General features: G+C 53.1%; 2 protein-coding genes across 4 annotated transcripts in view; both read right to left on the bottom strand.

The window, feature by feature from the left end:
• FAM222B (family with sequence similarity 222 member B) overlaps positions 1-6679 on the bottom strand; it is a 36421-nt gene extending 29742 nt beyond the window's left edge. Inside the window, exon 1 of one of the 2 annotated variants that reach the window (XM_050321758.1) lies at positions 6619-6679. The gene's annotated coding sequence lies outside the window, so the exon portion shown is untranslated. The remainder of the gene's footprint in view (positions 1-6618) is intronic. The other variant, XM_050321756.1, reaches the window with a different exon arrangement.
• Positions 6680-7306: 627 nt separating this feature from the next.
• Positions 7307-12591, bottom strand: ERAL1 (Era like 12S mitochondrial rRNA chaperone 1). Of its 2 annotated transcripts, none has more exons than XM_050322045.1 (11): positions 12491-12591; positions 12089-12277; positions 11873-12000; positions 11666-11743; positions 11459-11505; positions 11051-11112; positions 10522-10634; positions 9697-10089; positions 9057-9206; positions 8736-8816; positions 7307-8428 (listed from the first exon to the last, which is right to left on the bottom strand). In XM_050322045.1, exons 1-11 carry the CDS (start codon positions 12588-12590, stop codon positions 8306-8308), a joined length of 1464 nt encoding a protein of 487 aa, XP_050178002.1. In that variant the 5' UTR covers position 12591; the 3' UTR covers positions 7307-8305. The 2 variants fall into 2 exon arrangements, with proteins under 2 accessions (XP_050178002.1, XP_050178001.1); XM_050322044.1 differs by lacking the exon at positions 7307-8428 and adding an exon at positions 8435-8596.
• Positions 12592-16399: the final 3808 nt, after the last annotated feature.

The raw sequence follows: 16399 nt of genomic DNA, 5'->3' as shown, positions 1-16399 counted from the left end.
GGATTTCATTTGGCAAGTCAAGCTGTCAAAAGCACAGATTATAAAAAATAAACACTAACCATTTTTAGACCTAACTTTCCTCCACAGGCTGCATTTTATGCCCTTTCACTGGAAATGTTACATCAGAATAAAATCAGATTTAATTGGCTCTTAAATAACTGAACAGCCACTTTAATTTTATTTCAATAGCAATAATTCATAAATCAAGCAGCTGAAATTCTAGCACAGAGTGACAAGTAAATAGAGCAGAACACACTGAAGGAGAGCACAAACACCACACAGTGAAAGGTGATTTTTCTTAAACTTCAGGCGTCGCCATTTTATGGACATTGCAAAGGTACTGCCACGTAAATACTTGGAACTGAAACCTGTCAGCCCTGGGATGCCACACAGTTTATCAGCAGTAACTGCTTAACAAAGACCAATGGATGAGATGATCCTTGCCCAACTGGAACTACCAGCAGAGAATATCTGGGATTTTAACCGTGGATGCAATTTCCCTCATGCACACTAGATGGAAGTATGGAAAAATCTTAATTCTTTCTTGCCTTGACTTTAAGTTGCAACTAAAAAAGACACCCTGAAATATTAAACTAAGGTGTGTTGGAAATTCACAGTAAATACAAGAGAACATACAGTAGAAATATTAAAGATATTATTCAGGCTAATTTCTGAAGTACACACATTCCACTTCTAGAGTGTTTAAATAACAATCACTTATGAAATGCTTCAGAGATATTGAAGTCACAGTTTTTAAACCTTCAGGCTATTTTAACAAACATCACCTTGTTAATTACCAGAAACAGGGAACTGAAAAGGTATAAAAGGATTCATAAATGCTGCTGAAGTTTTCACTAGGAAAAAACCCAACAGATTTGCAGAAAATAGTGGGAGAGGTACAGGGAGAGAGAAGAACCTGAAGTCTCGTGGAACAAGCAGATCAGAGCAGCAAACCTGAATGGGATTAAATTACACACAGATCTCCTGGAAAGGATCTTAAAAGTGACTCGTTCCAAAACAATCCATTTCTAAATTTAAACACTGAGGAGTTCACAGACACGAAAACTAAATCAGGCGACGGTGTGACCAGGAAAAAGGTGCTGGAAGAGCTGTTTTCCCTCCCCTGCTCCAGCCTTCTCACATATTGATTTTCCTCCACGCTCATTCACAAATGCTCAGCAGAGTTGTGAACAATTTAAAGTCAAAGGATGCACAAATTACCAGCTTCAGGAACACATCACCCATTCCAGGCAAAAGCTGAGGGCTTTGCTGCAGCTGAAGAAATAAAACCAACCCAGAATCAGAATAGACTAATGAGCTGGAAGAGAAGGGCCAGTAAATCCCTAATTTTCCCTGTCCACAACAAAGCCAAAGCACACGACATTCCTCAAGCTTATAAGACAAAAAAATTGAGGAAAAACAATGCCTGAAGAGAAGAATGAACATAGAGCAATGCTGGATGAAAGAATAATAAAGTAGGCACGAAGGGCTCCCCTTTCCAGATGTTAAGAACACATGCTTTTTTCATCCCAGGTTTAAAAAAAGATTAGCAGAGGAGGAAGTTTACTTTGGAGAGTGGGAGCACCTGCATAATTTTTTTTGAAAAAGGTTCGTACAATGCTATTTCCATCCAACAGAATTTATATATATATATATTTATATATATATATATATATAGACAGTATTGGCTCAAGACAGTCACTGTATGACATTTTTCAGAGCATTCTGTGTGCAGGAACTGCCAATAGAGAGGGAACAAAGTGAGTGGCAAGGGAAAGCCACAGGAAAGGGCAGGACTGTGAGACGCACATCCTCCAACGTGCACACTCCAAGTTTAACATCAAGGCAAGGAGAGGGATAGCAGGATACAGCAAAGGATACGCTTGGGGTCAGGAAATGAAAGAAGAGTCCACAGCGCTCAACACTGACTTACGCGATGTTTTACCAATAAAAACAGGTAGGAATTTTTGTTTTGCCCGTGGCTCCATCTTAGCCAGGGCAGGGAGATTGTCCCAGTAAGAGAAGTGAAATTAGAGAGCACAGCTGGATGCTGGATCCACCCTGAAGAGCAGAGAACAGCGTTTCACCTATTTCCACTTGCTCTCGCGTGGTTCCCAAATTAGAAACAATCAGAATCCTGCTGGAAACAATATACGGCACCTTAATTGGGTTGGCTGCACCACAGACGTCAGCAATGTATCACTTAGTAGATCATTTTTTGACTGCCTTTTTTTCTTTTTTTTAAATACTAAAAATAGCTTCACTTTCACGGTTCACCTTTTCTACCTCACGTTACTACAGGCATCGTAAAAAATTAAACATTCGCACTCGTTGCACGCCGAGGATGCTGCAGAGCCCACTCCTGCTGGAGGCAGGATCTGACACCTAATTCAGCAGAACTATACTTAAAGGTTTGTCTCAAATGCGTTGCATTTACAGAGAACCTGTTTTCTAACACATTTCCCCGTAGTACACCCATCAATGCATCTATTTAAGAGCCTGGAGCAGCTCGGTTATCTCTAAATACATCAACAAACCAGGCGTTCCGCCGCTCCACGCATTCCAAGCGCTCCAGAATCGCTGCACGGGACTCGGAAATTCACATTAAAAATCCCTCCCAGTTTTCATCCCCATACACCCCTGAGTGCTACACCCCCACTATTCCCTACCAGAGCCACACTGCAGCCAAACTACATTCCTGTGAAATTATTCCAATAGCGAAATATCACCGTTTTCTTCACAAACCCCGGAAACTTGGACTGATCTTCAAACACGGCATAAACAAGTTAAGCAGTGAGAATATGTAAATGAAGCATAATTCCTGAGCACAATGGGGGAATAATTATAGCAACAACATAACAAATGAAAAACGAACAGGGTGGCACGGAGAGACACCCAGACAGAATGCCCCAAATTAAGGAAAAGGGGTCTGTAGGGTCTGCAAAGTTGGACCAGTCAAGGATCATCCATAGGCTGCAGTCACTGTTTTTTTAAGTGTCCATTTAAACCCAACTAATAAAACTATAGAAACCAGCAGCTGATGAACACAGCAGTCTCTGTCAGCTCCAGGTGTAGGCAAACTGAGGCCAAGGTATGCCTAGTTTGGATAGTAAGATCAGCTTTTGAAGGAATACAACCCCTTGGAAAAATACCTTTGGGTAAAGTTCAAAACAACTTTTCTGGACGTCAGTCAGCAGAAAGCCTGTTCAGGAGCTCTGTCACCACTTGGAAAGCAATTTTTTTTAGAAAGAAAAATGATGACTAGTGTGACAAACCCACTTTAGCATTCAAACTAACGATCTGCAATTAAAAGAAAAAAAAATGCTCCAGGATGGTTATGGTGAAGATTTCAACAGGAGTCACAAAATACAATGGGAAAATGAGAATGTGGCATACCACACAAGGAATAAAAATCTCAATTATTCACTTCACTCCCCAGTTTGAAAGTCCTTAAAATACCGAAAATTGGAAACAGTGAGGGGATACACCCATTACAGATGGAGAAAACTCTGAAACCTTTACTCATCCTCAGGGGTATCTTACCCCAAAAACAGCCTCAGCAGGTCCTGGTTACTGTGTACAGCACAGTGGAGTGACCTGTTACTCACCTGCTGGGTGTAGCATTTCACTGAACTACATGTTCTTAAAGCAATTATTTAAAAGTGCTGATCATCTGTTAAATAACTCAAACAAGTCAGGCTGTGGCTACGTGCTCAGTGGTGTATTCAGCAATCCCATAAATCCCAGAATCCTGGAAGTTACCAAGCTTTAGAGATACAGAATGGACGTGACTGCATCTCACGCTTCACAGATCAGTGACTCCCCTCACTGTCACCCCACTGAAGAGGTAGCAACATATAGGATATAAAATATTTTGGTGATGAAGGTTTTGGGGTGGGGGCAGCCAGAGCAACACCTCTACTCCCTTCCCTCCCATTTCCATGTGCTGGCAAGTAACATGTCAAGGTCAAAAACAAAGAAGAATAGAGATGAATGGACAAGCCAAGGCAGAAAAGTAAAATGTTGCACTGGAAACAGCTATTAAAGTTTCTGTCCCACACCCAGGCATTTCAGCAGGTGCAGGAGAGGACACAAGCTGAGGCTCCTGCACGTCACACAGCAGTCTGAGCTTCTGGGATATACAGATACTTCAGTCCTTGACAAAAATCCTTCCTTCTCCTCTTGATCTGGTAACAGCTCCCAGAAGCAAACACAGATATAACAGCTCATCTATCAGAGGACAACTTGAAACAAATACAAATAAGACTTAAAGGAAGGCAAATATCCAAGCTGCAGAGAACACAAGGGTTCCTTAATTTTGCATTTGGAGAGAAAACCAATACTACGTGGACATCCTCCAACATATTTTTAATGTTATTAACAGAAATAGCACCCCAGGCTGTGCTCAAGCAGAAAACGTGTGAAATTGTTTGCAATGTGGAGTGAAAAGGGGATCAAAAATACCATCTTATTAAATGGCATTTATTTGGTGCTAAGTGAATTATTTATTCAATTGAGAAGTTCACAAAGTGACAGAGGAGTAAACACAAGCGAGGTCACCACTTCATGTCAGTATCAAAGCTGATCCCCAGCAGAATTTAAGCACCTGCCTTTTCTTTTATCTCAGCACAAAATGAGATTTCTTTCTTTTTTTTTTTTTTACACTTCAAAAGCCATGTAACACAACAGAATACACGCCAAGCATGCAGGAACAGAGCATGCCAGCATCTTTCAGCAATCAGCTTTCCCTTGTCATCCATTATGTCAGATTTATCTATTTTTGCTTAATTCTTGCTCCAGCAATACGCATCCTTCCTCTCTCCAGACTATCAGGCTGCTTGGGCTGGAACTCAATACAGCTTCTTAAAATAGTTGAGAAATATTGAAAATACTTGAAGCGATGCCTGTAAATTACAGCCAATTCATCAACTGATCCTCCAGCTCCCCAGACAAGGGTCAGTTCTGATTTCTTCACCTCAGAAAGTCTAACCAGAGTAAATATCATTTAGGAAACATACACCTCCTGTTTTATGCCAGCATTTTTCCATGGAAGCTTAGATCCTGTGTTAATTTCAGATCTTGACCGCTGTTTGCTCTCTTGCTTTTGATCCAAACCTTCCTCTGCTAAAAATTAATAGTGAGTTCATCTGCTTTCAAGTTTCCTTTCTGTTATCACTGCTTTCCCCCCCGCCCTGAGTTTCCAGACCCTCTGGAATGGCTTTACAGGACACCAGAAGCACCTGAACACTCTCCCTGCATCCTTCACTCCCTGCTCTCTCCACCTCTAATATCTCTAAGACCCTTCAACAGCATCTTTCCCCGCTGTTTTACGTACCTACTTAAATTAACAGACTCCAGCAAGTTCAAATTCTTAGGCTGAAAAAAAGCCCTGACCAGAAATACACACACTGAAAGGAAAATGCCACTATCATCACTCTGTTCCCTCACTGCCTGTGTAGCACCGAGCACAGGATTTTCTCAGTCGGCTGCTGAATCAGACTAAGTTTCCACAGCACACACACACACAGAGTCAGGAAGCCCTGACACGTCCAGGAGGATTTACTCCATCACAAAGTCACCACCGTTGCTCCAGCACAAATGACATCACTCAGGAACCCAACCTCATCCTCCTGAGAGCTCCCGGCTCCCTCCTCTCCCGCCGCGACCCGGGCAACAAAGAACAGGGTTCGTGCAGCAAAGGGGAAAAAAAGTATTGCTGCAAAAAGTTTTCCCAAGGAACTTACGTTTTCCTGAGACTGTGGTTAGAGAGAAAATTAAGGACCGTGGTAAGAAGTGAGCAGAACAAATTACGGCTGAACTAATTAACCTGCACCTGTGATTTACCCTAAACTTGTACCGAGTGATGAGAGGTGATACCAAGGGAGGGTGAGGCGTTCGTGAGCCCTCGCAGGTGCTGCTCGGGGAGGTTCACACACTGCAGAACCAAAACCATTTCAACACTTTGCTGCACGAGTGGACTGAGAACAGAGGAGTCCAGCTCTGCAGTTTTCTCCTTCTTCTTCTTCTTCTTCTTAAGACGCTTGAAAATCGGTTGGTAGGGAATAAAAACGACGGATGATTTATTGACGATACCTGTGCCCTGCCCATGGCGCGGGGGCTGGGACGGGAGATGGTCTTTAAGGTCCCCTCGAATCCAGACCAGCCCGCGATTCTCTCGCAAAAGGACACTTTTCTTGGGGAAAGAATCACACAAAGGATGTGCTCGCACTGCGACCGCAATCCCCCCTCTCCCCTGACGGCACTTCTATCGCGATGGCTGGCGCACTATCGCGATCCGGGCCCGCGTGTGGCACCCAGGGGCAGGTATTCAGGGGCTGCCGGGGCGCTGAGGAGGGGACACCCCGGGAGGCGGATGTCGCGACGGGGGAGGGGCGGGTCGCGACACGGAGGCGGGTCGCGACACCGGTGATCCCTCAGCGGGCGGGGACACCCGGGAAGGACAATGGCGAGCGGGGCGGAGGGGGATTGATGAGGGGAGGAAGGGGGCGCCGCGCCGGTCCCGCCGCGCTGCGAGGAGAGGCGGCGGCGGAGGAGGAGGAGGAGAAGCAGGAGGGGTGCCGGCGTGCCCGGCGCCCTCCCGCCGGTGGCCGCACTTACTCTCGGAGCCCCTGCCCGGGCCTCATGGCGCCGCCGCCGCTGTGCCCGCCCGGCCCCGCCGCCGCCGCCGCCGCCGCCCGCCCCGGCCCTGCTGGCTGCGCAGCCGCCCCCGCGCACGCGCGGCCCGCGCGCCCGCCCGCCCCGCCCCGCGCACGCGCGGCCACGGGCACGGCGGGCATGGGGGGAGAGGGGGCAGCGCCGCGGCGCCCCCTGGCGGACAGAGCTATTGCCTTGCAACGGGATAATTAACCTGGCAATCAAAGCTCGTTAAGGAGCTGCAAGTCAGGAAGGCACAAAAACTTCACCCCTTCCCACGCCGGGCACATTTCCATCGCCTCCAGGACTGGCTGTTGGTCTGGGTCCTCAGATCCATCCCTTCTCCTGCCTGGAAGGAGCCTGGTATGAAGCTCGGAGGCAGCACAGTGCAACCTTGAGGCTGCCACGACGCGGCCACACAGAGGGGACAGCCTTGCTCCTGTACCCCAGCCCTTGAGACACCTGCAACCGCACTTACCCAGCTTTCTTCCCCCACAGGGCATAACTTTCAGATGCCACAGCTCAGGAAATAGGATCTAAGCTCAGCGGGGAATGAGCAATGACATAAAAGCTTTGAGTTGGAATAAAATAGAGGGAAGGTGATGGCTGTGAGGCCTGGCTGCCAGGGAGGAAGAAAGGAGAGAACAATGACTTGTGCTGGGACCTCATTTTATTCCAAGGAAAATACAAAAGTTGGAGAGCAGCATTCGAGGGACCACAGCAGCCCCTACATCTCAGGAAACAAGGAGGGACACTCTGTGGAGGCTTTCCAACCTGGTTTTCAGATGATCTCACATTCCAGAATCCTTCAGCAGCTCAGAATGGTAACAGCATCTCTCTCACCAGCCCAGCCCTGCTCCTCCAGCCTCACCTATGCCAGCTACTCTCCATCCCCAAACCCTGTTACCCCCCAGGCTGCAGAACCTGCTGCTGTTCCCACTTTGGGCTTTTCTTTAGCTGCAACAGCTTCTATGTTTGTATCTGCAGCCCTGGTGCAAGAAAAAGGGCTTTGAAGTAACTCTGGGGAAGTATTCAAATTGAAGTATTCAAATTCCTAAAAAGGGGGTCCACGCTGGTTTTGCATGACAGACAAGCCCTTCAGGCATTACAGATGTTTCAGCTGCCAGTAAATTCTTTAAACTGACCCCCTACACCCATGAACTTCAACAGGGCAGGGAGCAAAGCCAATGTAAAACCATAGTGTGGGCTGGGGTAGCCTGTTCCTCCTGTGTGATCACACTGGAGTGGTTCAGCCTTGAGAAGGGAAGACAAAGGTGTGCTAATCATCCTTCACTGCAACCCTGTGTCTGCTAAAAGACAGGAGATGGTCCTGAACTTCCAGGTATAAAAACCTGTGACCAAGAATGCAAGACACAGCCCAAAAGAAGTGGATGGCAGCTCTGTAAATGCAGTACTAGAACCATGAGTGCAGCTGGTTCTCTGATGTCCATCCCAGCTTCCACAAGGCCAGGTGCAGTAGAGGGTCTGAAGATTTATTTTCAGTTTGGGCCATTCTCTCGAAGAACTACATATTCCACTTCAGCCCACTGTATTAATTCCATCATCCTCTGTTTCTGGACAAGATACCCACAGGGGAACACAGGGATCTGTTTCTCCACATGATCAGAGAGTTCAGCGGCTCTCAAAACACTCAACTCTTCACCTCCACCCTGAGCTTCAAGCGGACGTCGCACAGGAAAGCGTTCATCAGGTCCTGCCCAGCCTCCTGAGCAATCTTGCTGATGACTTCACCTCCTTTTCCAATCAACATCCTCTGCATTAAAACCCAGAGAGGACACCATCAGGCCCGTCCTTACGTTGCCCAGCTGCAGGGAGGAATTGCCCCAGGAGGACAGGGTGGCCACAGAAGCAACGGAAGGGATGTAGCAGCGAGGGAAATTCCAAGATCAAACCATGGGCTACTCCAGGGAGGTGTAAGCTGCTGTTGAACAGCCTGTGTCAGGCATGTGGCTCTTCCCAGAGGAGGGGGAGAGGGGATCACACCAAGGATGTACATGTACTTGGGATAAGGGAACCTCCCTTCACCCTCCCCAGCGCCCCAAGTCTCTTCCATCACTCACCATATGAGACTTCCTTGGGACCAAGAGGTTCTGCACGATGAGGAGCTCCCCACACTCTCCTTCCTCCCACATCTCTGTCACCTGCAACAGCAAGAGTGCACTCAGCAATCCTGGAAAACCCTCAGGAACCACAAAGATCCTTGGAGACCCCAGCACGCAAGGATGGCCCCTTCAAGCATGCAGAGAGCCTCACAGCACCTGAAGTGCAAGTACTGAGTCATCCCAGATTCCACAGATCCAAATGAAGGGATTCTCATCACACAGTCCAATGTTTCCAATTAAACACCTCATGGGCAGATCTACCTGTGCTCAACTTCCCACCTGAGTCACGCCATAGGGCACCTCCAAGGGCAGGTACTCCAGGACCTTCTCCCTGATGATGTTGTCACAGACCTCCTGAGGTGACTGGCTGGTCAGGACGTCGCTGTGGAACTCCCAGGGGCCTGGCTTGGCTTGCATCAGGAGGTATTGCTGTGGGTACAACACACACCCCCATCAGCTGACAGGTACCACCTGCACGGTGCCAACACCCCTGTGCTCGTTCTGCAGCGAGGGCACTCCTGCTGGCCTGGCACCAGGGCAGCAGTTTGGCATTTTTGGCAGGGAAAGGACAAAGGGAAGCTCTGAAACTCCTGCCCTGCCAAAGGGTCACCCCTCCCTAGAGTCGTCTGTGTGAGTTACAAAAGTCATCTGTGAGTTACAGCACCTCTGGAGCTGAAAGAATGGATGGTGGGTGGTCATTGTTCTGAGCAGGCTCCTTTTTGGAGAGCCCCAAATAAGAGTTTTGCACAGAAAACTCTGGAAATGCAATACAGACACATCCCCACGTTGGCACACAACACCTTGCCCCCATCCCAGGCCAGAAGCAGCAGCTCTGCTACTTCCTCACAGGAGCTTGAGCTCAGCGTGAAGTGCTGGGGTCCCACACCAGTCTCAAGGTGTGACACAAGCTCAGAGTTACCTTGAGGGTATCCACCTCCTCCCCACGGCGAGCTGCCAGCATGAAGATCTCCTGGAAGTTTGGCCAGCCTTTCATATCTTTAAGATCCTTGTGTCCATACTGCTTTGGCCCTTGGGCTTCCTCTGTGACAGGGCTGGATTTGGCATCCCTCACACCCCTGCTGTTGTCCAAACCAGAGCCTTCCTGGGCCTGATCCATTCCCTGACGACAGGGAGACCCTGGGGCCCTGCTCCCAGCAGGAGAAGCCTGAGTGATTTGAAGAGGAGGCTTGGCTGAAGAACTGGAATCACTTTTAAACGCAGATTTCACTTCCAGTTTCTTTCCATTTACAATTCCCTCTGTTAGGTCAGTTACTATGTCCAGCAGGAGATACTTCTTCTTCAGGATGTCCACCTAAAGTCACAGAGAGGTGTCAGGATTTGTCCTAAATGAGGTGAGCAGCTGGGCCCCGGATCTAAAGGAGCCAGAATAAGCCACTCAGGGAAGCAGCTGCTGCAGGACAAGGCTCCTGAAATAGCACAGGACAGTTTGGTGACCAGGAGTGTGTCACCAGTGCCAGCACACTCTGGCCAAACACTGAGAACCTGTCAGCTCTGCTGAGATTCTCTCTGGCCAACCCCACTCCAGCTCCTCTTTCCAAGTGGATTTAAACCCCACAGGCTGCAGCACAGCACCAGTGCATGCCACATGTGCATACACACACACTGCAATGTGCTGGAGCAGAGGGGTAAACCAGTGTCCTTTAACACTCCAGGGACCCAAAAAACCAGGGCTGCTGTTGTCAGGTGGTATCTGAAGAAGGCAGGAAGAAGGAGCAGGATTTACCTTGTTCAGGACCAGGACACTGGGGATGTGGGGAAACTGTGACAGACACTTCAGCACCTCCTTGCTCAGAGCGTTCCTTGTCCAGTGATCCGACACATCCACCAAAACCAGAACTGCCAGGAGAGAGGGAGGGAAATAGGATGAACCTGCCTTTTCCAGAATGTTCACTTGCAGCTTTAGAGTCTGTGGCCATCCCCCCTCCTCCTGCTCCTTCTCTCTCTTCCACAGGAGAGCACAAAAAGGAGAGTTTCAATGGATAAAACACTAAAGTGCAGTTTACACCTGCCATCAAAACGACATCACACATGCTAAAACTTAACATCCAAGCCCAGTTATTAACCCAAGCTGCCCTCCCCTTGGCACCAGGCAGTCCGTATCCACTCCTCAGCTCGACATTCCAAATCTTTTCTCTGCCCTTCCCTCCTGGCTCACACTCCCAGGGCTGCCCAGCAAACACCCAGACACCAGAGCTGTAAATCTGCGTGGCAGAAAAAGGTTTGGTTTGTTCCAAGAGGAGCTGATGACCCACCTAAATCCGCATGTTTCATGCTGTCCCACGGGTCTGTCAGCATGGCTTTCTCTAAATTATGTCTGAAAGATACGTGCAAATGAATCAACCAGACACACTTAGTTACAGTTGTGTTCTTTCCCCTCAAAGTGGGGGAAAAAACCCAGAGTTTTCCCTCATCCCAGATGCCACAAAGCTGTTCTAGGGGCTGTGACATCCCTCGTCACATATGCAGAACCAAACACAACACGGATGTCACAGGCTCTGTGTGCTACTGAAACTGCAACAATAAATGAGGCAAAATAAGGCTGAAAATACACATTTCTGTCACTCCTATTTTACAAACATTGCACAGTGAAAAATCACACTCTGGCTTTATCAACCCTTGATAGGCAAGGAGCCTCCCCCTCCCCACCCCAGTGGTGATACCTTTTGACTTTTAATGGATTAGTAAGGCCAGGTGTGTCCAGAATGATCTAGAAAGAGGAAAGACAGATCCTATAAGTTTGCCTGTGGTTAGAGCTCAGGGTGAAACTTGTATTTGTGCAATGAGGAGCGATCCTACAGGACAGAGACCCTGCACTTTCTGGCTCACACTGCCCAGCGCCCCAGGCAGGAGCAGCTCTGGGAGCTCACCAGCTGAGTGTCCTCGTGTGTGATGACCCCCCTGGCTTTGCACCGGGTTGTGTGAACCTTCTTGGAGACTGGGAAAACCTGCAGGAAATTAAACACGTTGCACAGCCAGAATACGAAAAAAAACCAACCAAACAAATAAACGAACAAAAAAACCCAAACAAAACAGCAATTTATGAGCCTGAACTTGCTGCTCCAGCCCAGCCTCACCTTCCTGCCCAGGAGCTGGTTGGAGAGCGTGGATTTCCCGGCGTTAGGGGCGCCGATGATGGCGATCCTCAGCACCTTGGGGTTCTGGGGCTGGTCGGGCCGGTGCTGCAACAGCCGCTTCTGCTCCTCTGCCGAGGAAAGGAGGGGCTCGAGCGCTGCCAAACCCCCTGGGCGGGTCGGGATTGTCCCGGAGGGGCAGCACTGGCACCACCTCACCTTTGCTGGTGGCCACGGGCGGCGGGTGCTGGCCCAGGGGGGCGGGCGGTGCCTCGGCGGGGATGCCCAGGAGACTGCCCAGCGCCGAGCTGTTCCCGCTCCAGCGGGCCGGGACGCTCAGGATCCTGCCCAGCGCCGCTCCCGCTCCCAGCGCCCAGTTCCCGCTCCAGCGGCTCCCCGGGAGGCAGCCTGCAAGGACACCACCAGCAAACTCCGCATGTACCGAAAACTTACCGAAACCCCCCAAAATCGCGCTGTCCCTTCCTCCCCGCGCGGCAGCGCCCGAGCAGCGCTGCTCCCCCGCAGCCTCCACTGGGCCAGCCCCGGAGCGGCCGCCCCGCTCCTGCCCGCCGCCTCACGCCCCCGGCCGCCCCGCGGAGCACTCCCGCGGCCCCGCCGCACCTGTTCGCGGCCGGAGCGGTGCGGTCGCGGCGGCCCCGCAGCCCCAGCGCAGGGCCCGGGCGGCGGCCGCGGCCACGGGAGCAGCCATGGGAGCCGCCATCTTGCCCCGCCGCGGGGCACGCCGGGAGCCCCGGCAGAGCCCACCCCCATTGGCGCGCAGAGCGGGAGCATAGAGACGAGGGGAGGGGGGGCCAGCGCGCCGCTCTGCCGCGGGGGTTGTGGGAACGAAGCGGGGTGGCGAGAGCGGGAAGCGCCCCCTGCCGGCCCCACCGAGCACTGCTCCCAGTGTCCCCCCCAGTGCTCCCAGTGTCCCCAGTGACGTTAATGCTCCCGGTGCTACCGGTGCTACCAGTGCTCCCAATGCCTCCAGTGCCCCCCGTGCTCCCCGTGCCCCCCAGTGCTCCCAGCATCCCCACCACACAGCCCAGTGAGCCCCAGTGCCCTCTACAACACACCCCAGTGCGTCCCAGTTCTCCCTACAACCCTCCCCAGTCCATCCCAGTGCACCCCAGGATGTCCAGTGCCCCCCACCCTCCCCCGCCATGTATCTGAGTACTCCTCTGTGCTCCCTAATGAGTTCCAGTGCTCCCAGTTCCCCCCTTAAACGCAACCCCGGGCTTCACAGTGCTCCCCTTACACCCCAACAGCTCTCCAGGTCTCCCCAGTCCCAACACCCCCCAGTGCCTCCCAGTTCTCCCCAGTGCTCCGTGCAACACACCACGATGCACTCCGGTGTGCCCTGCACCCCAGTGCCCTGCTCACATCGCACCCCAAGGTCCCCCCGTGCCCCCATTACACCCAAATGCACCCAAAATTCCCTGTCCCACCCTGCGACCCAGGGCACCCACGAGCTCCCCAGTGCACCCCAGTGACCCAGTTCCACCGGGCCTGGAGCGGCCGGGGGACGTGGTGAAGAAGCTGAGACAGAGCCACGGTTGCTGTAACCCCCTTTTATTGTCCCGCGCCCGATCCCAGCGCTCCGTGTCCGTGTCCGCGCCGTGCCGCTCCGTTCCACGCCGTGCCGGCCGTCGGCAGAACCGTTACCATTACTAAACTCAGTAATGGTAACGGTTTCCCCGCCGGCCGCCGATTCCTGGAGGTGCCCGGAGCTTCCCCACACCTCGCGGTGCCCCATCCCGCGATGGGGAGCCCCGCACGCCTCCCGGCGCCGCGTCCCGCATCCCAGCCCCGCCTCCCCCCGCCCCCGGTGCCCCCGGTGTGGCGGTCCCACGCCGTGTCCTGGCGGGCGGGTGGTCGGTGCAGCCCGGGGAGTACATCATCTATACTGTAGTGTCTCATAGCCAACTTACAGTATACGATGATATCCTGCTCGGAGCGGCGGCGGCGGCGAAGGGAGCAGGGAGCGGAGCCTGCGCGGGGAGAGCGTGGTTAGGGAGCACAGCACCAGGATCGCCCCATTCGCCACCCCGCTGTCCCGCTCGCCCCATCCCCGTCACGCTGGTCCTGCCGCACCACAGCAGGACAGAGGCTCCCAAAGGCCTCCCCACTCCAGCACCCCACTGCTCCCTCTTTATCCCTCCCAATACCCCCTACACCCTCCTTATCCCCCCGTTCCCACCACCCTGGAGAAGAGTAGGGGCTCCCAACAGCCTCCTGACCCCAACAATCCCCTATCCCACCTCTGCCCTCCAGTCCCACTGCTCCAGAACGGGATGAAGGCTCCAGATTGCTTCCCCTAACTCCTCCTGTGGTATCCCAACTCCTGTCACTCCAGAGCAGGAGAGCAGCTCCCCAGGTGGTGGCACCTACCTATAGGGGTGGCACTGGGGCTTTGTGGGGTGCTGGGTCTGCACCCGCCTTATAAAACCTGCTCTGCCTCATCTGCATATCTCACATCTGCACTGCACAGCTGGACAGGGCCCTTAACCCCTTCCTGCCCAGGGGGGCACAGCCCCAAGCAGCTCCTGCCAGCCTGGCATTGCCCACGGGCGGGTTGGGAATGGGGGGCTTGTGGGGGGTTACCCCCTGTGCATTCAGCACGTGGGGGTGGCCCCCACAAATCCCCCACCCTCCTGTCTTTGACCCCTGTGGTCATCAGGATTATCCCTTCCCACAGCTGTGGGGACCCCAAATGGGGAGCTCCCCATTGCAAACTGGCTCCCAGTTGCTGGACAGTGGTGTTGGACAGGGCAGGGCGGCAGTCCATGGGGATGGGGCCTGGGATGGTGGTGGTGGGACATGTGGGTTCAGGGCACTCCCAGGTGAGGAGCCTGTGTCCCCCTGGGGTAGGTGACCTCCAAAGTGCTATGTCCCCTGGCCATTTATGCTCCCCTGAGGGACATGTCCCCATGCAGTGTGTCCCCCTAAAAAAAAGATGCGCTCCCCAGCCTGCAGGAACAAGTTTCTTGGGAGATCATGTCCCCTGTGTGAGTGCACCCTCCTCCCAGGGGGATGTGTCCCCTGCAGAGAGGTATCCCCGAGCTGTGTCCCCAAGGACATGCCCCCCATGCCACATGTGTCCCCAAGAGGGCTGAGTCCCCTCATTATGAATGACCCCGATCATACTTGTCCCCTGGCCACGTGTCCCCAAGTGGCTGCACCCTCGACCATAAGCGTCACCTGCCTGTGCATGACCCTGGTCACTTGTGTCCCCCAGCCCTGTCTGTCCCCACAGGGTCACATCCTGCAGCAGGTGCCGTGCCGCTGTGCCGGGTTGTTTGTGCCAGGACACGCCGGCATTCCTGGAAGTCGGCTGTGGGGAGGTGATAACCCCCCGCTGGGACTGTCTGCGTGGGGGTCCCGATAAGCAGCAGCGTCCAGCTATCGGGGACCCTGCCCTGCCACACAAGGTGCCCCCAGACCTGCTGTCACCTCTGGGTGACGGGAACAGGGGCAAGCATCACCCACATTCCCCCCAGCCTGGCCAGACCCTGGCAGGAGGTGGCACAAGGTCAAGCCCTGGTGTCACCCTGGCACCAGACATGAGGATGTGGGGGACGTGGGGGCTGCAAGGGACCATCCCCTCCTGGTTTTGGTCCCTGCAGTGACCCAGAGGTGTCCTGGAGCCCATAGTGCTCCCCTAAGTGTGGCACAGGCACCCCAGCACATAGAGCAGCAACACAGGCAAAGTGTCCTTGAGTCCCTCCAGCCCTGCCAGCTCCAGGTGAGCCCCATGGGATTGTCCCCATCCCAACCACTGCACGCCAGCCCCACTGCCCACTCTGAACACACAGAGCACTCAAGGGCAGCCCTGCCCTGTGGCCTTGTGCCCTTTGGGACAGAGGGGGCCCAAGTGTCCCCCCAGGCTCGTACTACAGAGATGGTGAGGAGATGGTGCCACAGGAGACCCCCGTGTGCCACAGCCCTCCCACCAGCCATGCTGGCCCAGGGCAGTGTGTCTGGCTCCAGATAACAATGTGCTGGGGGCTGCCAAGCTGTCCCCACCCAGCCTATCTGCAGGGCCACCCTGCAGGACACACAGGACAGGGCCTGTAGTCCTGCCTTGTGTCTGGGGGGGGGGCATGGAGGGTCTGGAAGGCATGAGAAACCATCTTTACCCCTGGGAGATCACTGCAGCAAAGTCCCCCACGGCGTCCCCATGCTGGCTGTCACTGCTCCTGCTCACAGGGTGACCCCAAGCAGGACAGGTACCCTCAGAGCTACCCAGCTGGCCCCCAGCACAGGGAAGGGTGTTTGGGGCTGGAAGAAGGTTCCTGTGGCAGGACAGGGGGACATGAGCTGCTGCCACCAGCCTGGCTGCTGTGACAGACAGAGCCTTCTGTCCATGTCAGCCCTGCCCCAAACCCTTGGGTGCCAATCTTTTGGGGTGCCCCTGCAGGAGCAGGACAAGGCTCTACTCCCACGGAGGTCCGGGGCAAGGAGCCCACGGGGACACAGTGACCGTGGGGAGGTCACCAGTTCCCTGGGTTTGCAGGAGCAGCGTGAGCA

This window comes from Myiozetetes cayanensis, unplaced genomic scaffold (genome assembly GCF_022539395.1).
Source record: "Myiozetetes cayanensis isolate MyiCay16 unplaced genomic scaffold, myiCay2020 scf27, whole genome shotgun sequence".
Classification (NCBI taxonomy): Eukaryota; Metazoa; Chordata; class Aves; order Passeriformes; family Tyrannidae; genus Myiozetetes; species Myiozetetes cayanensis.
Note: the sequence above shows the minus strand (reverse complement) of the source record. Positions and strands in the feature narration are given on the sequence as shown.